Genomic DNA, 23,445 nt, shown 5'->3' with positions numbered 1-23,445 from the left:
GTAAGTCTTTCCGCTCCCGGGACTGGAATGACTCCTTACCCTCTCCCTTAAAACCCACATCCTTTCGTCTTTCCCTCTCCTTCCCTCTTTCCTGATGAGGCAACAATTTGTTGCGAAAGCTTGAATTTTGTGTGTATGTTTGTGTTCGTTTGTGTGTCTGTCGACCTGCCAGCACTTTCATTTGGTAAGTCACATCATCTTTGTTTTTAGGCATATTTTTCCTTCATGGAATGTTTCCTTCTATTATAACCATATAATTTATTATTTCTATTGTTTTAACTTTATGAACTAAGTATTTGAAGCTGTCTCAGTTATGTGCAGCAGAAAAATGTTCACTTTAACTGCAGAAAAAAGCACTGAACATTAATGAAGATGTATTTCTGATAACATGAATTTTTAGAACAGGTTTCAAATTATACTGAACATACTTTCACATAATTATTTTGGGTGGACAGAAAATCCATTCGCAAGAGTACCATAACAAACAAACTGATAACAAAAAGCCCTAAGCCTTTTAATATGACCAGAAGAGAAGACCATATGGGTGATGTATCACTGGCTCTGAAAACAACATTAAGGCAGAAAAATTTTTATTCTATAGAGTGCTATAAAGCAGCAAGCAGCAATCACTCAGCTGAAAGTAAGAAAATATGAAGTATCCACAACTCAACTTCCAACACTGGAATGCACATGCTGGATAATTACATACCAAGCAAGGTGGGGAATAATGGGGATGAGCAGATCTGCTACAGCTTTGTGACAGTGTTAAAGGCCAATAAGAAAGCAAGAGTTTTCGACTACATTCTAAATTTGCTGTAACAATGCTGACATAAGGCTGAGAAAAGCCAAAAGAATCGCAAGCTGTGTAGATGCCATCAATGAATTTTAAAGGAATTATTTTGCCTACCAAGAGGTCACAAGATTCCATGAAAATTTTAGCATTATGTGAACTACATCAACAGGGAAAAATTTAGTAATGAAGGTAACAACTAATTTATTTCTAAATTAATTAAATTCCACTAGGATTTTCCATTGATATATGAACTGAGAAGAAATTATGTATACTGCTCCTTCTTGACCATTCACATAATAAAACTGGTAATTGTTAATTAACATAACCTGAAATCCTCACTTTTAAATATTTAGCACTAAATTAAGACTTCAAAATTGCTTCTTTAGGTCTTCATGGCACTTGGAAACACAGAGAAAATGTACTCGAAGGAAGTCATCTAACTTCTTTTCAACCAGAATAGCCTTCTAGATTATAAACAGTAACAGAAATTCACTTCAGTCCTAAAACCATCTCTTTCTTGAGGACAATCGAATTCAGAAGCACGTTTACAATCTATCTACGATTCATCATGTCCATGCCTCTCATATGCTACTCAACTAGTTCTAATAAAATACTTTTCATCATAATCCATCTGTGGAGCAGGTTCACAAAGTGTTACGAGTGCTTTTGGAAACTGACACCCACCAGGTTAATGAGAAAACTCAGTAGGATTATAGTGTAAATGACATGATGAATAGTTGCACTTTGTGCATGCAAATTAGATGCAACACGGGTGGAAAAAGTACTCATCAAGTTTTGAAAATTAAATATATACTTCATGAAATTATAAACAACAGTCATTGTTTCAAACTGTGCTAATGAAAGTTTTGGGAACAACAAGGTTTTAAATACAGAGCAAGAGCCTGAACTGGGGAAGCAAATCAGCTATGGCCTCTCAAAGGAACGTTCCCAGCATTTGCTTTAAGCAATTTAGGTAAATCCAAAAAAATCTAAATCTGGATAGGCTGGTCTGTGATTGAATCTTCCACCCTCATAAGTACAGGTGTACTGTCATGACACTGTGCCATCCTGCCTGGTAACAGATCATGAAAACATAATTACACTTAAGGAGAGAACAAGGAGAAATATGTGAATTTAGACAATGAACATGAGTCATCCATCTTTATTCATCTCTTTTAATCACTTCTGAAAGCTGGCAACGGCTCTTTAATAAAATGCATCCAAAGTCATACTTACATACACAGGTCATACAATCAGAAACTGTAAATTGCTATGCTATGAAGGTATATGTCTACAAAGCCGCAAGTGATCACGCAGGAAAATTGTTAAGCAATGAAATTATCATAACACTCCCTCGATTCCCTCTGTATATCCATTTGGACACAAGTTAGTGCAAAGCATGACTGCCATATACTAGAATACTTTAATGTATTCCACACAGCATTTTGGTCCATTAAGACCCTGTATTATTTTTGCTGAAGTCAATCCATACCCCCGGCATCACCCAAGCCATTCCACTGGAAGCATGACCAACTGGTGTCTTGCAGTCAACTACCCATTACATCCTACATGCATGTAATGGTGCTTACGTTGCAGACCTGAAGGACCGCTGTGAAACTTTAAGGTCTTTGAGAAGTTCCTCGACGTTGCTTTCAGTTTGAGCACCAGCACTGCTCTGTCATAACATTCCATTTTTAGCATTCACTATGAGATCCACAACCAGTGGACTGAGAATCTTGTCAATATACTGCTGTGAGTCATTGTGTGAATTTTCAGATTAAAACTAATGTGTAACATAGGTATGCCATTTGACATATTTATTTTTTGAGGTCAATGAACATTTGCTGCATCAAAATGGAATAGCAACAGTTGGTCTAATTTGTGAAGCTATTGTTTTGGAGCCCTACTCACCTATCCCAATGATAAGACGTTCCTCACAATGTTGCTCCTGTACCACATGTTGCTGCATGTGTCCTTCCTTTAGATCACTGCTGCCATATACACTGTACCACAGATGCATTTCGATTGAAATCTACTGCCAGGTCATGTAGTTCATCTAGTTTCCACAAGACATCTGGTCAAACTTCACACGTATCTGCTGCTGGCTACTGCTAGCATGTAGTAACTGCCAGAGCAGATAACTCGAGGAGATATGAAATTTATACAATATGATGCAAAGGTTGACACAAGAACCACGTATTCAACATATCTGGCAAGAAAAGCTGAGTCACGTATAGCTACAGTTTTCACTGACTACATATTGCCACATAGGTCCAATATGCATTCCCTATACAATGATGACAGTTATTCCTATGACGCATATATTTAATCCTCTGGAGGTTCTAACTCTGTCCACCTCATGCACAATGTTATCCAACCTGTACCAATTTTCACTTACTTGATGTTTGTGGACTCCAGCCCATTATGTGGGTAAGGGCATAACTATATCACAATAGCCATTAAATTATTATCAGTTAAATACTAACCCACCATGCCATATCTCCACACTCAATTGAAGTGAATCGCATATTTAAGATGATACAATTTCTACATTCTTTAGTGTATAACACACACACACACACACACACACACACACACACACACAAGTCATGAATCAGCACATATTCCACAAGCACTTATAGTGTAGGACCTAGCTTGCTGCTTCCATTCATGAGACTTGGGCAGCTGTAGACAGTTGAACATAAGTTCATGCTTCATTTCTCGGCAACTGGAAAGCCTTTATTTTACGGACCCACATCACTGCCTAGTAAACAAAACATGACTTGGCATGCAATTCTTGTCAAAGAGGGATAAGAGGCCTCATCAGAAGCAAAATTAGAATCTAACGTAACTCCAGGAAGTGTAATACGACCATCACTATTTCCTACATGTAGATAATGAACTGGCAAACAACACTGGCAGCTCTCTAGAAATATTCATAAATAACACCACATTTGTACACAGGGGCATCACATTAAGAAGAAAATTGTTACAACATATCGGAAGGCATGGAGATGATCATTACTTGGTACAAGGAGGGTTGGTAGTTCATGAGGAATCCTTACTAAATAGCAGACTTATTTTCAAATTTATTGGAACACATATTCCTTCAAGAGCAATAAAATACAGTACTTCCTTCATAAAGGAAAAGGGTGGAGGAGCAGACTGTACTGTTCAGGACCTGGTTGAGGGCAACTTCAAGGAGGGACGTGGGCACCTGGGAAAGTAAGGAAGGTGATAAATTAGAAAAAGAGATGTTACAAACAAGCTAGCTGGAGTTTATTTCCAGAAAACTACCAGTGAAGGATACAGATGAAGACTGCAGTGCATGGGAGGCCATCAATAGCCAGACTCGTGGGCGTAGTGCCTGAAAGAGGAGCAGGACAACACGTGTGGACACCATGAGTGTGTCTTGTTATCACAGTGTGCCTCCATTAGCTCACCCTGCGTCCCCCATATAACCATTAACAGCCTTTGATTAGCTGCTGGAGGGTACTTCAAATGCGTGCCTTCATCAGTGACATTTCACTTAAGTGTTACCCCATCAACAGTACTCACAATGTCAATGATATTAATGTGGACCAGTGTGGATAGGCACCAATATCCAGTGACATCTGGTACTGCTCCGGTCCACACCCAGCCACAGCCTTACTGTGAGGTACAGTTCCACTGCATCAGACACACAGAAATGAAAAAATTGTTATTACCAATGAAACTGAGGCAGTCCTCCTTGCACAATACTTGGTATAAAAAAGGTCTAAATTTTAACAAAGAAATGTAAGATGTATGGGGGAGAGAAGAAAGAGAACAGCATTGCTAACAAAGAGAAATGGACTGGAACAACTTTTCACAATAATGATGGATGATAAAATAAGTAGTGTGAGAGAAAGGACACAGTATAGCACCAATGTTGTCTGCCGAGAATTGACTGTGTGGAGGAACCATGAGAAGGAAGTGCAAAAGCAATTAGATGTATGGGAAAAGTTGTGTTAAGAGTATGGCCTAAAATTTAATGCAAATTAGGGTTAGATATAGGTCACAACATGGAAAAAGGATAGACCTATAGTAAACATGATGTTGGTTGGGAACAACTGAAAATGGAGGAAAGCATCAAGCACTTAGGGCAACACGTTTGAATACTGCCCTATGGGGTACGAGTGCCCCAGTGCCCTCGAGCGCCCGTCAGCTCGCCCATAGGTAGGTGCCGTTCATATGGGCTACCTGTAAGGTGGCCCTAATGGACGCATACTGCACATGCACGTCACTTGCCACACCTGCCTGTGGGCAGTCACCCAGGGCAGCACAGTTGCATAAGCTATGCCCTGGCACGACCACCCATCCACCAGCTGTTTACCCAACTATGCCCACCAGTGTTCCCGGTGCCTGGCTACCCCAAAGCCAAACATCTTGACCTAGAGATTGTAAAACACAAATATGGAAGAATGACAAAGAGATAAATGAATGTGCAAGTCGGCTGATAAGTATATCAGAAATGTGAGAGGAACGATACCTAATAATGTATTCTCTCAAAACAGAGAAGAATTGGGGGGGGGGGGGGGGGGGGGGGGAGAGGAAGGTGATATACCACACATTTTATACACCAATTTCATTGTATGCTGTGAAAACAGGTTGAGGAAAAAGATGGGGAAAAAGTATGTAATGAGCAAGTGAAATGATGAGAAGTCGGATAGAAGCAACAAAAGAGGAAAAGGTGGTAACCAAAGTGTTAAGAGGGTAACACATGAGTGAACTCAACAAGAGAAGAGTGAGGGGAAAAGATTAAAATGGTGTCGGTATGTTAAGAGAATGAATGGATCAAATAATTATTTCTAAGATGTACAGGTTGAAGCTGGAGGGCAAGAGACCAAAGGGAGCCCAAGAGCCAAGAAGAAAGCATTCAGAAGAAAGGAAAAGAATGGGCCACAATAGCAACAGAGAGGTGGTGGCAAGATGAGAGTATATGAAGACACATGTGTTCCAAGCAGATCCTGACAGAGGTGGGAAAATTATGATAATGATGAATTCCTCTAACATAAGTCTTACATGATAACAATGAGCGTACAATTAGAGAAGTTTGGTATTATACAAAGGGATACTGGAAATCCCACACACATCATTCAAATATGGAATAGGAAGAGAATAATGATCGTGGTACACTGTTTATGTTGTGACACAAACTGTACAGTTGCTTATGGATTGTAAATGTAAGTGTACACAGTTTCAGATATAGTTAACATCTGAAATTCTTACAGTTGATATAAAAATTACTTAAACAACATTTCTCAAAAGTATACTTTTTTCTAATACCAAAACTTAGAAACTTCAGACTATCTCACATTAATCTTAGACAGAAACAAAAGGTTGCATTTGAGGGAATAATAAACCAAAATGAAGTTACAACTTGATAAAAATAGGGAAGAAGAAAAATAAAAACAAGAATAAAGATAGAAAGCATTGGTTACCACACAGCAGCAAACTGACAACATAAAATGGTGAAAAACTTGCATGCTTTCATAACTACAAGGGAGATGGAATTTCTGAAAGAAATCAGACTGTATAATTACACAATAAAAAAAATCTAGTCTTCTGATCAAAATGGTAAAGGCACAATTATTAGGATGTGGACCCCAAAAACTGCAGACTTAAAATGTTTGTAACACTGTCTCGTTTCCAAGTGTCAGACTGTTATGTTACAGTAACTATAGATACTTTCTCTATTTGCTTAATTTTTAAAAAAAATTGTGTCACTATTTTGTCACGGAGATAAACAGCTTCTGTTTGCTGATGTTAGAAACATGACTGGCACAAGAGCAATACAACTGAACAGGAATTATGAACTATGAGAACAAGAAGTTTATTTACACAATCTTAAATATGTTGCAAAACAGCAACTGTGTAAATCTGAAGATGTTGAAGAATCAGCCAACTAGTTGCAAAATAAAGATTTATTCACCCTTGTCCTTGGTTCTGATATTTCTAAAAATATCTCCTTCAGAAGAAGTGGGCCTTGTTACATCACATGATGGTACATTCGATTAGGTGAAGCCAAGCAGCTCTTGTTATGTATATGCAATTGACAAAACAAGGATTATCCCAAGCCATGGTTTCAGATAGCAGCCAGATTACATCTATTGTACTTCAGAATGAATGCTCACTGGTAAATGCCAATAGGTAGAGGCTCCTGTCAACATAAAATTGAAACCAGAGTCACAGAATAAAATATTTGCCTTAGTCTCTGGAATGATGTACATGTAACTTATGAAAATATTTTATCCTGTGACACCTGTTACAATTCTGAAGTACGGTACATGTAACTGACTATCTAAAGCCATGGCTTGGAATAATTCTTCTTTTGTCAATTTTATATATGACAAGAGCCGCTCGGCTTCATCTAAGCTAATGTACCATCATGTGATGTAACAAGGCCCACTCCTTCTGAAGAAGATACTTTTAGAAATATCAAAACCTAGGTCAAGGGCTCATAAACTTTTGTTTTGCAACTGGTTGGCTGATTTTTCAACCTCTTCAACTTTCTTTACTTTTGAACTAAATCAAAAATTCTGGGTGGAATCTGGTTGAGAAGACACACACAACACTGACTGTAGCACAATAAAATTATTGTGTGATGTAATTTATTCGTCTTCAATTCAACTATGTCAACATTTTAAATCTTTCTCTCACGTTTCCAATGCATTAAGGGTGCAGAGGTTTCTGTAGCTAGTGTTCTTGTTTTATGGCAAGTATGAGTTTACCATCTCACTTTGCATCATTAGTTTAACAAAGTAATGTTAAACTGTTTCAGGACTACAAACTTCACTGTGAAAAGTTTTGGTTATCATGTCTGTTTACTATCCACTCTGTATGATTTTCAGTTACAAGAAACAGGGCCACTCATTGAATGAATGACAAATTCAAAGAACGTCACTGCATACACATTTCAAATCACCACGGATTACAAAAGTTGGACAACTGTTTTCAAAGGAGAATGTTACATCATACGAGTTGTGATCAAAAAATAAATGAAATTTTTTAATTTCATGGGCTTTACACATTCAATTTAAAAATATACATATTTTGTTGATACACATGTTTCTGATGTATGACTGCATTTTCTGCTGGTTTTAATAATTAGTTTATTGTTGACAGTCAAAAATGTTATACGTGTTTTCGAGTGCTCAGTGAATTCTTACTTTCGAAAAAGAATTTGTATTAACTTTTGCTTGAAAAATTGAATAAAGTGCAGCACAACATTGGAAATGTTGACAGTGGCTTTTGGCAAATCTACTATGAGTAAGACAAGAGTTTATGAGTGGTATAAACATTTCGAAGAGTATCAAGAAGACACTTAAGACAATGACTGCCCTGGACGCCCTAGCACATCAATTACTGATGACAGTGCAAAAGAAACAAAGAAAATGGCACTGTAAAATCACTGAATAACCATCAGTGAGGTTGCTGATGACGTAAGCATATCCTATGACTCATGCCAAGCAAGCAATTTTTTGGATGTTTTGGGCATGAAATGTGAAGAAGCAAATTTTGTTCCAAAATTGTTTTAAATTTTGACCAAAAACATCACATAGACATCGCTCAGAAATTGCTGAATGAAGTCAACAATGACCCAGAACTTCTAAAGAAGGTTAAAGCAGGTGATGAAACATGGGAATACGGGTATGACATCAAAACAAATACCAAACTGTCCCAATGGAAACTGCCTGAAGGGTGGAGAACAAAAAAAATTCTACAAGTTCAATTACTTGTGAAGGTTCTTCTCAATGTTTTCTTTGATTCAATGGAATAGTGCACCACGAGTTCCTGCCTTACGGTCGTACAAACAATACGGTATACTACCTGGAAATTATGCACTGTTTGCATGAAGCAATCCAAAGCGAAGAAAATGACCAGAGTTGTGGCAAAATCACTCTCAGAAATTTCATCAAAATATTGCTCCCGCTCTCACCTCAGCACTTGTTCGTGATTTTTTTGGCAAAAGACAAATTACATTGCTTCAGCCACCGTATTTGTCAGACATTGCAACTTCTTTCTATTCACGAGGGCGAAGAGAACAAGGAAAGGATGTCATTTTGTCACCATTGATGAGATAATAACATAATCACCGAAGGAGCTGTCGAACATCATAACAAAAAGTGAGCTCCGTAAGTGCTTCCGATATTGGATAATGCACTGTCACAAGTGTATTTATCTGAGGCGATTACTCTGAAGGGGACAAAGTTGGTGCTGATGAGTAAATAAAGTATCTTTAAGAAAAAAGAATTCCCTTTACTTTTTGATCACACCTCCTATGTCAACAAAGATTTTACTTAATAGCTTGGGATCACAAAGCTTCGTAAAATTTGTGATACTTGTCTGTTAAATAAAACCATTGTTCACAGTATGTTGATGGCACAATAATGTAAGTCAGCTGTTTTGGTCATACCCATCAAAAACTACAGTGATGGAAAGAAATACTAAATAATAAATATGCAACTGTTTACCATTCAGTCTATTTGTGTAGACAGGTACCACCTCTCAAACATGTATTTCAGAAATTTAAGTAAAAACCCAAACATTGTATTGAAATATTGTATTTATTAACATTATTCATTAAGAATAAATAATAGCACCTACACATATAGGCTCAAGATAAACCAAACAGCAATATGTGAAATGGAATGAAGGAAAGACTGGTTTGCTGCTTTACTATGGAGTGAACAAAATCTATTCAACAGATTTCTGTCAAAAAACACAGGAAAGACACACACAACACTGTAAGCAGAAAAGGAGAGCTGAATGGATGATGAGATTTTGGAAGGTAGCATAAAAACTTCATCTTAAGTGAAGTCAAGAACATACTTTCCTTCTTGGCATAACTGGTTTCTGTTTTTTGGAAACAGTATAAAATTAATCTGACATTCATTTGTATATAAAAAGGAAATAAAAAGAATAAGTATTCATTTTTTCCTCCACTATTTACAAATACACAAAGCTTAGAATCATTACTAAATTGACTTCAGCAATGGAAGTTTTATGGCCACCAGTTCAAACTCTTAAGTTGGCACAATCAAAACCATTTAAAGTATGTCATGATTGTGGCAGAAACTAACAACACATAAAAGATGTATGAAAACTTATTTTTCTTAAATAAAAATTTAATGAAACTGTAACATGCTTGAAAAACATGCAATTACAAATTGCAACATCCTTTAAAAAATATTACTCAGGTTCATATTCAAAGATTCTGTTTGCCATCAATTTTTGAGCAGGATAATTACTTCATAGTAATTGTTCATTAACTGACAACTTTCTCCCACATTCCACAATACAAAACTTTCACAACACGCATATTTTGAGGCAAGATTTGCTTTTTCTATAAATAATATAAAACATAAGAAAAATATAAACATCTAATAATATTCAGTCTGTTAACAAATATGACAGTCTACAGAAGTAAGAAATATACCAAGGTTCATTTACAGTCTGACCTGCAGTATTACTTCTGGTATGCAAACTTAGTGCTTGTACATGCCACATTACACTTACAAATGACAAAATGCAGTCTATCTTTGGCATTTATCGAACTTCGAAAAACATCGGAAAAATCAAATTAAGATTCCAGTTTGGGAAAGGAATGGATTCATGAAAACACTTTCCTCTACTACAATGTGCCACTTTGGTTCATTCCTTAATGGAATCTTCAATGTTGACATCCAATATGTGACACTTACTCATCCTCAAATGGTCAGCATGCAAAACAATAAATCATTCACTGAAAAAAGAGAAGTACTTTTATAAGAAACAATTACTGACACAACTGCAAAATAAGTATTCCACAGAAAAAAGCACAATACAGCCATCTCTGGTAACTTTGTATCAATTTTACATTAATTTTCATCTAATTAAGGAATGGTACAAGCAGATAAACTACAACATTGCACAACATGCGGTGGTCAGTAGGTACCAAGTAATTACACATTATGTCATTGTTGCTGTTAGATTCCACCACCAGGTTCCTCACCATAGAAAGTAAAATGGTTTGTCACTCATGGTGACTGGATAAGGAGTGGGAAAGAATTAGAACTTGGCTAGTGAAATAGAGAGAAAAACTAAAAGCCCGAAGACCACATGTAATGCAAGGAAAAAATGAACATATGACACATTCTGTGGAGAGAGGACAAAATTACAAACCCCAGTTTCTAAACCCATCTCAAAATGCAAATGTGTAAAAGTCACAGCCTACACATGCTTTTCATTAATTTCCCTCTGAACGTTTTTCAAAATACACTAAGTACAGTTTACATGAACAACTTTTCAGCATTTACAAAGAACAAAGATACAAAACCCCATTTTTAAGTGCTATCCTCTAGTAACAGGCTTCATGCAAGTCTGTTAGTCACTACCACAATCTTATGTATACAATATATACATTATTCATTAAATAACAGTCAAAGTTCAATTATTTGAGAATAATTAAATTAAACAGTTCATCAACTGAACAGAAAAACTTGACTTTTAGATCTATGCATTCAGGATTGTGAAAACTGACTCACACACATGTATGTAACGTTCACGCTAGTCTTAACTACTACAAGAAATATTTCACAAAACTTTACTTTTAATGACTAAATTTGCTGGACTCAAGAGACAGCAAATAAAATTAGTTTAACAAGTACTGAACAATACTATTCCAACATTTTCTCTCGATCACACTCGCACTGAAAAAGGTTATCACAATGTCTTTCCTCCTCAAGGGGGATAGAAGTTTTATTATAAAGTCCTTTGTAACTCGTTAAACTCACATTTAAAGGAGGCACACGAATGGTACATCTAGGTCAGTGTTAAACAGGACAATGATTTAAAAGATAACAGGGAAACAAAATTTTCTCAGAAATTTCAGATACATAAGAATTATTGCACCATTAATACCCAGTGACATTTACAGACTCAGAAAAACAAATGTTGTTAATTCCTGAATCATAGGAGTACATAGTATAAAAGCAAATGTGAATAATTCCCATAAAATATACAAACATAATTTAGATCATCAAAAATTATGAAAAGCCCATGTCATGAAATCATCATCATTAGTGTTGTGCTAAAACTCTGTTCAGAGAAAGGAATGAAACAAAACAAACAATGAAATCTGCTTAACAGAGAAATTTTACCAAAATCTGCTTAACACAGGAATTTTACCAACATTTTTAATTCCATTAAAATGTATCTAAATGTGAATAAAATAGTTTTTCAAATAATTAACACTTATTTATATATCTATAAAAAATTAAATTTATATTGTAGATAATGTAGCACAATGGGGACAAGACCAACAACATAGGTCCCTCCTCAGAAAAAGCATTAAGATCTTCTTTTATATACATTATATATAAGTAATAGTTATATAACTATATAATTCACAGTTTCTATTGAAATATAATCATCTCTGTTCAATTATACACAATCATATTAATATCGTTTTCCCTGATCAATTTCTACAAAGATATTCGGAAGTAAATTCTAATACTGTACAAATACAATTAGTCACAATCATTTTAAAACACTCAGTACACATTTGCCATAAATTAGCTGCAGGAAGCATATTTATACAGAAAAAAAATCACCTTCGGTAGCATTCAGTCAGAATAACCACATCATATGGAATCTCGAGCTTATACAACAAGATGAAATCCACAAGTCTCGCAATAAAACTTACGTAAGCGTTGATTCTGTTTGTAAACACTGATTACAGAAAGTCTCACAATACATCAGTCAGCTGGAGGAAATGGTATATAGTTTTCAAAATGAATTCACACTGTGTTCTTTAACCTCAGTCATTATTACTCACATATCAATTATTTTTTATATATTTTTTTTGTTACATTAAGAAGGAACAATAATGAGCCCTTATCACTTTACACGTATCGGTAAAAAGTACAGCACATACAGAACACAGCTGTAGAATTTCTTGAGAACAGTTCCCAATTACTGGCAAGAACTAACTCCTCCACAGGGGTAAATTCCCAATATCAGTCTCACTGTCACAGAAGGAGGAGGAATAAGTCTTTCTAAGGTTACAACAATTAAGGCTTTGATCGAATTGTCACGTGCAAATTGTCACGGGCACACTGCGTAGACTTCCGCAAGAAGGAGTAAATACTACAAAGTCACAAACGTTCCATATGTGCACATAATAAAAATATTAATTCACTTGTGAGAGGTAAAAATGGAGTCAAGAGTTCATGAAGTACAGTAGAAGAAGGGGGGGAAATTGTCAGCAAGATACTGTAAACACAGCCACTCCAAAATGACATCGCGGCACAGTAGCGAGCAGCCAATGTGGACAAAATCCTTTTAAAATGTATCACATCTCATTGTCCAAAGAGTCTCTGTTGTGGTTATCTACAACAGTATTTCGTGGTTATCTACAACAGTATTTCCAGAACAGTATAAGAGGTGCATTGCTTGGTGCCACTCACAGCCTCCACTGAGCCATCACTTTGATAAGACACTTCAATTCCGAAGAGCATAAAGGAATTGTGTTAGCACAGAAAAGTGTATCCTCTATAGGAAAAAAGAATTCAAGCAGATTAAAGCAGAGGCAGGCACATTCGCATGCACAAGCCACACCCAGGCCCACAAATGAGTGACCAAGATTAATTTGTTGCTAACAGGTGCACATTTCACATTTATATTAGAAAAACATAATGTGACAATAGCAATTCATTTTTGTACTAAAAAGAATGTAGTTTACAGAGTAAAAAGCACCCAAACTTATCTAAATTGCCAAGGAAAGCTGACACAAACTACAGAATTTTCTCTATTTTTAAGAGGAGTGATTTTTTTCTGGCAAATTTAGAAATATACTTGCTTCATTTAATTAAAGATTGTTGAAGGAGACCACAAATAGTGACAAAGGCTATTAAGAAGATTGATATTATTACCACGACCAGTTTTGAGTGATGGTATAATAGCCTAAAACCCACCCTGGCAATAAAATAAAACTTCTTCAAAGTATTTGTGATTGGCTGCAGTCCATTCAGCTATCTTCAGTTAATAATATCCACAAACTTCAACAAATAATATTTGCTTTACCTTAATCTGCCTGAAGTACTAGCATTTTTAAAGACTGTCCACTGTATAACTGTAATAATGTTCTTACTTAAGTGATTCTCACTTTGTTGATTGCTCATTATCTGGTCTCCCCTCCCCCTCCCACCTTCTCTCCATGCCTCTTTTTCTCCCTGTACATGGCTACTGATATACTGCATTTGTGTGTGTGTGTGTGTGTGTGTGTGTGTGTGTGTGTGTGTGTGTGTGCGCGTGCGCACACGTTTCATTTATTTATGTTTGCAATATCCACATACCCTCCCTTCATTGTGGAAAAAACAGAGCACAATGTATGTATGCAGTGTTACTACAGAAATACAAAGTCAGTTTAAAAAGTCTAACATCTTGTATGATACAAGCTGGACATCCGCTTAACAATTACTAAAACTATCAGCATGAGAACAGTCCTAGCAGATACAGGACAGATATTTGATCTTTAGTGTTGAAAAATGCTTTCTTCTCAGGAAGGGGGGGGGGGGGGGGGGGCGAAATAAATAAATAAATACACCCACAGATTATACGTGTTCCAGAATAGTAAAAGTTGCTTTGCCATCAGTGACGAGCAACAAAGTCTGAACTACTTCTAGCTCTTTTCTTGACTATCCAATTTCTCCTAATCAAATGTTATTGATGAGTTTTCCTTCTTTGCATCACCTGTGTGCCTTTTCTTCACTTATTGCTATTCCTCACAGGACTACTTCTGTACAAGAAACTGCTTAAAAAGTAATCTGATACCTGGCATCTGTTTCTTTGTCTGTGTGTCTTCCAGACCTACTTCACTTCGTCCTCTTTCAGTGGTTGTTAATAAGGTTCTGTACTGCAGTGCGACACTGCATCAAGTTGTATTTAATGTTTCTAGTTTAAATCCATAACATACAGCATGAAAAGTCCGGAAGTGGCTGCCGTATCTTAACAAAAGCACGCACTTGCATCATTTATGTCTTACTGTATTATATTCAAAATCTGTCACTAAAAGACAATTTTCTTCCACGTCCTAAACTGTATTCATTTCAGAATACCAAACTTAGATCTCTGTTTCACAATAACAGGTCCTAATGATGCAACTTTCTTACATATGTCAGTTATAACAACTGCATGATGTAATCTTAGCTGATATAGTTTCTAATAATGGGAAGGGGGGGGAGGGGGGGGGGGGAGTATATCGAAAGAGTCAGTTGAATCTCACTTGTAAATAAATGCAGTATTACACTGGGAGAGTGCGGGAGGAGGGGCAGGGAATCACTGCTACACAAAAAAAAAAAAAAAAAAAAGCATCTGTGAAACTAAAAGTTACATCAGACGGCAGTGAAATCGTTGTAGAATTAATAAAATTAAAATCTGAACAGTATTTCAAACATAAAATACTTCCAACAGCTTCACAAGAGTGCGAATTTTTGTGCCAGCTAACCTCAGCATTAGACAATGTGCGGCTCTACTTCTGCAACGCAGAACTGTCCAAGCGGCACATGAAATGTGCACCTGCACCTCAGAACCACATCCCGAGTGGTGTGCTGCTGCGCGCGTAGCCATAGCCAGACAGGTTGACGGTTTACAGTACACATGCTGAGAAGACCCCCATCATCCGTCAGCCTATGTCTGCACCGTCACGAGCGGCGGCTCCCGCCATCGCACCGCTCGTGGAGGAGGTACCACTGTAAATGGCTGCTCGGTAACTGTACCTGTTGGTGGCAGGAGACCTAGCAGGCGACATGACAGGAACACTCTCTTCTGCATCCACATCACCGAAGCCAGCAGCAGTTGCCGTCGCCTCTGCCAGCGTCGCTTCCAGTTCGGGGAACTGTGCCATACGAGATCGTAAAAGGTATGCGTAGGTCTTGTACCGTTTCAACTGCAATAGGGCAATGAAATAAAGTAATGAGTACACATACTAAATGAATAAAAATTACAGATACCAATAAACTCTTCACTTTCTCCTATTATCTCCTCTTATCATTAAATATGGAGTTTATAATGTTGAAATAGTGCTGTGCATTCTACAGGCTGGTCTCTCTCACAGTGAGGTCTCAGTAGTCTAATTTTCACCACTCTACCCAATGAAGGAACTAAGAGTTCTGAAAGTTATGATAGTTCTTTGTTGTTTTGCACACGTTTATTGGCAGCACTAAGAATATTGCCTCCTGAGGGTTAATAATAGCCAGCAATTCATTTATAATTTTCTCAAGTGAATTTTCATTACAATTTACAGAAGCTAATTTTGTCACATAAAGATTGTCACCCAAAATTGGTCATAATGTAAGCATTTTTAACAAGGACTTTTTAAGTGTTGCTCAGGAAATAGAACACAATGGCTCCTTAAACAGGCCTTAAAAATACTGAACGGTCATATCCCAAATTCCATAGAGCAGGTAGGTTAGCCCCCTATACACACCGAGCAAGGTGGCACACTGGTTAGCACAATGGACTCGCATTCGGGAGGATGACGGTTCAATACCGCATCCGCCCATCCTGATTTAGGTTTTCCACGATTTCCCTAAATCGCTTCAGGCAAATGCCAGGATGGTCCCTATGAAAGGGTATGGCCAACTTCCCTCCCCGTACTTCCATAATCTGATATGACTGATGACCTCGCTGTTTGGTCTCTTCCTCCAAATCAACCCTTAGCCCCTATAATAGTACAGGAAGTAAGAAAAACCATTATTTCTTTAAAAAGCAAAAATTCAACTAGTGCCGACAACATCTCCAGCAAACTGCTACAATCAGTTCAGTGAAGTGCCAGCTCATATATTCAATGCCTCTCTGAAACAAGGTACCTTCCCTGATAGGATGATGTATGCTATTGTAAAGCCCCTCTACAAAAAGGCGATGCTCAGATGTTACAAACCATTGTCGTATCTCTCTTTTGACTACATTTTCTAAAGACCTCAAAAAATTAATATATGCCAGGATAGTCACTCACATAGCAAACTTTGCAATAATTAGTAAAATCCAGCTTCAATTTATAGAAGGTATCTCCACAACTGAAGCTATATTTTAATTTACCAATAACGTTTTGAGATGTATTGACAAGAAGACTTTGCCTGTGGGCATTTTTTGTGATCTTCTAAGGCCTGCAACGTGTCTATCATAGACTGCTTATACACACATAAAAAAGAGTTTTGCATCACCGCAGTTCCAGAACTCCTGAAGACAAACAATGACTATGGATATTGTATCAAAGACACAATCCCTTTGACTGTTCAGAGATGTCACTAAACCCACCCAAAGATGGAAACAACCGTGCATGAGCAGCGCCTATTAGACAGAGGGGGTCCGATAGCCGATCAGTTCCAGTCATTCCTCCAGGAAGGAGGTACATGGCTCGTGTTGTCTGCAGTTCAACCATGCCTAGGCTGTCAATACCATGGTTCAATCATGTCCACATTGTCACTTAGTACCAGGAAGGGCTCTCAACAAGGAAGTGTCCAGGTGTCTCAGAGTGAACCAAAGCAATATTGTTCGGATATGGAGGAGATACAAAGAGGCAGGAACTGTCAATGGCATGCCTCGCTCAGGCTGTCCAAGGGCTACTACTGCAGTGGATGACCACTACCTACCGATCATGGCTAGGAGGAACCCTGACAGTAACGCCACCATGTTGAATAATGCTTTTCGTGTTACGACTCCAACTGTGCACAATAGGCCGCACCATGCAAAACTTCACTCCCGATGTCCATGGCGAGGTCCATCTTTTCACCCACGACACCATGCAGAGTGGTACAGATGGGCCCAACACACGCTGAATGGACCCCTCAGGATTGGCATCAAGTTCTCTTCACCGATGAGTGTCGTATATGCCTTTAACCAGACAATTGTCGGAGATGCATTTAGAGGCAACCTAGTTGAGCTAAACACTTGTGGCACACTGTCCAGCGAGTGCAGCAAGGTGGAAGTTCACTGCTGTTTTGGGGTGGCATTATGTGGGGCCGACGTATACCACTGGTGGTCATGGAAGGTGCCGAAATGGCTGTACAATACACGAATGCCATCCTCCAACCGATAGTGGAGCCATATCGGCAGCATATAGGTGAGGAATTCGTCTCCATGGATGACAATTCGCGTCCACATCATGGACATCTTGCACATCTTGTGAATGACTTCCTTCAGGATAACATTGCTCGATCAGAGCAGCCAGCATGTTCTTCAGACATGAACCCCATCAAACGTGCCTGGGATAGATTGAAAAGGGCTGTTTATGGATGACATGACTCACCAACCACTCTGAGGGATCTACGCCGAATCGCCATTGAGGTGAGGAACCATCTGGACCAACATTGCATTGTGGACAGTATGCCACGATGAATACAGAAATGCATCAACGCAAGCAGACGTGCTACTGGGTATTAGAGGTACCAGTGTGTACAGCAATCTGGACCACCACCTCTCAAGTCTCGCTTTATTGTGGTACATCATGCAATGTATTGTTTTCATGAGCAATAAAAAGGGCGAAAATGATGTTTATGTTGATCTGTATTCCAATTTTCTGCACAGGTTCCTCTCAGAACAGAAGTAACGCAAAACTTTTTTTGATGTGTGTATAGAAAAAGCATTCCACTGTGGACTCCAAGGAGATATGGGTCACTGGCTCGAATCCTATCTACACGGCAGACAACAGAACATAGTGTTAGATGGTAACAATACACAGGCAGGAGGGGTAGACTGGAGAACAGTAAATTATGGAGTCCCACAAGGTTCTGTCCTTCGTCCCCTGCTATTTCTCATATAAATCAATGACTTGTCTTTGCCCTCAAACAAAAGGGACCGATGACCATAACAGTCTGGTCCCTTTAATCCCACAAACCAACCAACCAACCCTCAAACAAAGCAAGCAACATTACAATGTTTGCAGATGACACAAGTATTGTGATAGACAATAAGATATTACCTGACTGAGAATTAAATGCCAAGCAATTACCTGAGGATGTTCTGAAATGGTTCATGGTAAATCCCCTGACTATAAACCTCAGCAAAACCAATTCCATCTGTATCCATTCTGGTTACAGAAGCCCACAGGAGATAAACACTGCACATGAGAGGCAGCAGATACAGACAGTAGATTGTTTGAAATTCTTAGGCATACATATACACTACTGGCCATTAAAATTGCTACACCAAGAAGAAATGCAGATGATAAACGGGCATTCATTGGACAAATATATTGTACTAGATCCGACATGTGATTACATTTTCACGCAATTTGGGTCCATAGTTCCTGAGAAATCAGTACCCAGAACAACCACCTCTGGCTGTAATAACGGCCTTTATATGCCTGGGCATTGAGTCAAACACAGCTTGGATGGCATGTACAGGTACATGCTGCCCATTCAGCTTCAACACAATAACACAGTTCATCAAGAGTAGTGACTGGCGTATTGTGACGAGCCAGTTGCTCGGCCACCATTGACCAGACGTTTTCAATTGGTGAGAGACCTGGAGAATGTGCTAGCCAGGACAGCAGTCGAACATTTTCTGTATCCGGAAAGGCCCATACAGGACCTGCAACATGCAGTTGTGCATTATCCTGCTGAAATGTAGGATTTTGCAGGGATTGAATGAAGGGTAGAGCCACAGGTCGTAACACATCTGTTCAAAGTGCCGTCAATGCGAACAAGAGGTGACCGAGACGTGTAGCCAATGGCACCTCATGCCATCACGCTGGGTGATACGCCAGTATGGCAATGATGAATACACACTTCTAATGTGCGTTCACCGAGATGTCATCAAACACGGATGCAACCATCATGATAGTGTAAACAGAACCTGGATACTTCTGAAAAAATGACATTTTGCCATTCGTGCACCCGAGTTCGGCATTGAGTACTCCATCACAGGCACTCCTGTCTGTGATGCAGCGTCAAAGGTAACCACAACCATGGTCTCCGAGCTGATAGTCCATGCTGCTGCAAATGTCGTTGAACTGTTCGTGCAGATGGTTGTTGTCTTGCAAATGTCTTCATCTGTTGACTCAGGGATCGAGACGTGGCTGCATGATCCGTTACAACCATGCGGATAAGATGCCTGTCATCTCAACTGCTAGTGATATGAGGCCATTGGGACATAGCACGGCGTTCCGTATTACCCTCCTGAACCCACCGATTCCACATTCTGCTGACAGTCATTGGATCTCAACCAACGCGAGCAGCAATGACGTGATACCATAAACCGCACTTGCGATAGGCTACAATCAGACCTTTATCAAAGTCGGGAACGTGATGGTACGCATTTCTCCTCCTTACATGAGGCATCACAACAGTATTTCACCACGCAACGCCGGTCAACTGCTGTTTGTGTATGAGAAATCGGTTGGAAACTTTCCTCATGTCAGCATGTTGTAGGTGTCGCCACCGGCGCCAACCTTGTGTAATTGCTCTGAAAAGCTTATCATTTGCGTATCACAGCATCTTCTTCCTGTCGGTTAAATTTCGCGTCTGTAGCACGTCATCTTCATGATGTAGCAATTTTAATGGCCAGTAGTGTAGATAACAGGCTTAGCTGGGAACACCACATCCAACAAACACTGAAAAGGTTTAGTCTTGACATTTGCCATCTGCATAATCACCAATACTGAAGACATCAATGTCTCAAAATGTGCTTACTTTGGCTACTTCCATTCACTTCTGTGTTATGGAATAATCTTCTGGGGCTATTCACTACTTTCATAAAAGGTCTTTACAAGTCAGAAAAAAATTGTCCGAATATTGTGTTAAGTCCTTCCAAGAACCTCATATCGCAACCTTTTTAAGCAAATAGAAATACTAACCACTACTTCACAATATCTCTTTTCAATCATGACATTCACGCTTCACAGTTCCACTCAATATGAAATGAATGAAACATACCATCATCATAACACATGAAGGAAATGTGGCACACATTGTGACCTAAAAAATTTCTCTCTGGTGCAAAAAGGTCTAAAATACATAAGCACAAAAGTCTTCAATGCACTTCCAAGTAATATGAAGTGTCTACATGGTAATGATGTACTATTTAAAAGTAATCCAAAGGAGTTCTTGCTTGAAAAAAGTTTCTGTTCTCTAGAAGGATTCTATAGCAGAGATAGCTAAGATTATTTTCCACGTATTATCATGTATTCCTGACTCAATGTATCTTGCTTCTTTAATTAGATTAATTGGTGATCTTTAAGTCAAGAAGATGGTCACTTTTACTCTGTAAAAATTGTTTAGATAAGATCTGAAAATTGTATCTTAAACTCTGTTTGTGAGTGTAATTAGAACTTACTGATTGTGTTACTTTATTAATATTTTCAGTTTGTATTCTTAACCTTTGTTTGTTATCCTGATGGTAACAAATGTAATACAGAATTAAATGTTTTGACTCATTCCACATTAATGCATTACCATGCAAAAATGGATCTATGGAATTAATACATTAATTAATTAAAAGGGAATTGATTTTGAAGTAAATGTTAAAAGGAAACAGTGATTCCTAGTACATACAAGATGTTCCATCTCTAAAAATAATAAAATAATAACAATAATAAGAAATTAATGAGAGAGGGGGGTTACCATCACCACACAAATCAGCAAACCTGGTATGAGCAACTGGCATCATACAATGTATGTCTGTGGGTCTACACACCAGTCTTGTATCTTGTTAAAAGCTGGAATGACCCATGACCTTATTCTCAATTGCACTTGACACTATTTTGCTGCAGTGACCTACAATAAACTACAAGTAAAATTACAGTCAGCTCTTTCATAACTCATACAGAACACAACAAATATTCCATTAGATCCAGTGGCCTTCCCTATATCACATGATTTCATTCCCGAACAGTCCCTTTGCAATCAGCACTTTCAAATTGTTACCAAATGAAGGTACTTCAGCTTCAAAAAGTCAACTTCTGCTTGTCAATATGTCAGCTTCCAGTTTGCAGGTACTACTTCTACCTTCATTTTAGAAACCCTTTCTCTTAGAAACAATTAATGTGTATCATAAATGTAACAAACAGTGAATCCTATCAGCGAAGTGTAAGTGACAAATATACAAACCTGTACATAAAAGAAGGCCCAGTCTGCCACTACTGGGAAGGAGAAAGGCTGAAGCACACAGTGATCTAAACCAGAATGTCATGATGTAGGTTATAACTTTTTTGAACACACTGTCTCACCTCGTGGTGCAGGTACGCATCCTTCTCCCGGTAATTGTGCAGCACAAGGCCCCGAGCTGAGCGGTCTGGGGGGTTTCGCCGGTGCTCTTCCAGCTGTGACTCCAGACGTTGCACACGCTCTTCGTGGTCACGTAGTTGTTCTCGCTGCACACACAGAGAAAAACAGGAGTTTAAGGTTGTTCCCACAGAAAATTAGCAGAGACATAAGAAGCAATAAATACTGACAAAGGGAACAGAGTTAACGATTCACGACACTTTAAATTTATGCAAAGCTCATAGTGGAGAACTGCCAAGACAGTAGAGATGAAGATGCTTGCAGGGAACACAGCTGCAACAAACCAGTTTTCGGACTGGAGAATCACCACCATACAGCTGGTTAACAAGCCATGCAATACTGTGCAAAATGCTTTTCGGAAGTCACAAAATACTATATCTAGGGATGGGTTTTGCATGACTGATGTTTCCAGAATTCATTATGGCTGGCATGGAGGTAGCCATTCTGTTCAAAATAACTCATTATGTTTGAGCTCAGAATATATTCTGAGACAATACAATAGATAGAAGACTATGATATTGGACAGCAGTATTGCGTATCACTTCTGGTACCCTATTCCTTCAAGGGTACTAAATCATTTTATGACTGAAACATGGGTCATCTCAGCTGCTAATTCTCTACAGAAATTAATAAAGACAGCTCACTAATTTCGAACACGGACTAGTCATTGGATATCGTATGAATAATTAATCCATCAGCAGCATTTCAAACTTTCCAAAGCAGCCCATGTTGACTGTAAGTTATGACTTCATGAAGTGGAAATGTGACGTACCAATCACAGCAAAACCAAGACCTCCTGTAACGATGGACAGGCCCATCAAGCATTGTGGAGGATGGTTGCAAAACATCACTTGATATCACTGGAAGGAATCACTTGAGTTATAAAGTGCTAATAGCAGTTCAGTTAGCACAATGACTGTGCACAAGGAGTTAAAAAGAATGCGATACAATGTTTGAGTAGCTCCTTGTACGACATATATTTCTTCTCAATGCTAACCACTTGTGGAAGTGTAGAGAGTGACAAGCACTGGACAGCGGATAAATGGAAACAACTGATCTGGAGTGATCAATCATACTATACTCTGTGGCAATCCAATGGAATGGTTTGGGCTTGGTGAATGTATGGAGGACATTACTTGTCATCATATGTTGAAGTAAAGAGGAGGTAGTGTTATTGTATGGGGTGTTTTTTATGTTCAGGGTATGGTCCCCTTATTGTGCTTAAGAAAATGCTACATGCAGAAGGATATGAACACACTTTACAGTATTGTATACTGTGAACAGTATAGTAACAGTTTGGAGACAATGATCATTTGTATCAGTATGACAATGCCCCCTGTCATATAACAGCATCTGTAAGGCAATGTT

General features: G+C 38.4%; 1 protein-coding gene across 5 annotated transcripts in view; it reads right to left on the bottom strand.

The window, feature by feature from the left end:
* LOC126092591 (PH and SEC7 domain-containing protein) overlaps positions 1 to 23,445 on the bottom strand; it is an 836,662-nt gene that overhangs the window by 90,688 nt on the left and 722,529 nt on the right. For 4 of the 5 annotated variants that reach the window (XR_007521367.1, XM_049908287.1, XM_049908295.1 and 1 more), the window contains 2 exons: positions 22,023 to 22,166; positions 15,574 to 15,743 (listed from right to left, as the gene is read on the bottom strand). Coding sequence is in view for 4 of the 5 variants with exons in the window: in XM_049908287.1 (XP_049764244.1) it covers positions 15,574 to 15,743; positions 22,023 to 22,166 (314 nt within the window). In the remaining variant the exon portion in view is untranslated. Of the gene's footprint in view, positions 1 to 9,394; positions 10,560 to 15,573; positions 15,744 to 22,022; positions 22,167 to 23,445 lie in introns of those variants that run through there. The other variant, XM_049908302.1, reaches the window with a different exon arrangement.

The sequence above is a fragment of the Schistocerca cancellata genome, chromosome 1 (genome assembly GCF_023864275.1).
Source record: "Schistocerca cancellata isolate TAMUIC-IGC-003103 chromosome 1, iqSchCanc2.1, whole genome shotgun sequence".
NCBI classification, from domain to species: domain Eukaryota; kingdom Metazoa; phylum Arthropoda; class Insecta; order Orthoptera; family Acrididae; genus Schistocerca; species Schistocerca cancellata.
The sequence above is the reverse complement of the archived record's forward strand: the minus strand, read 5'-3'. Positions and strand labels throughout refer to the sequence as shown.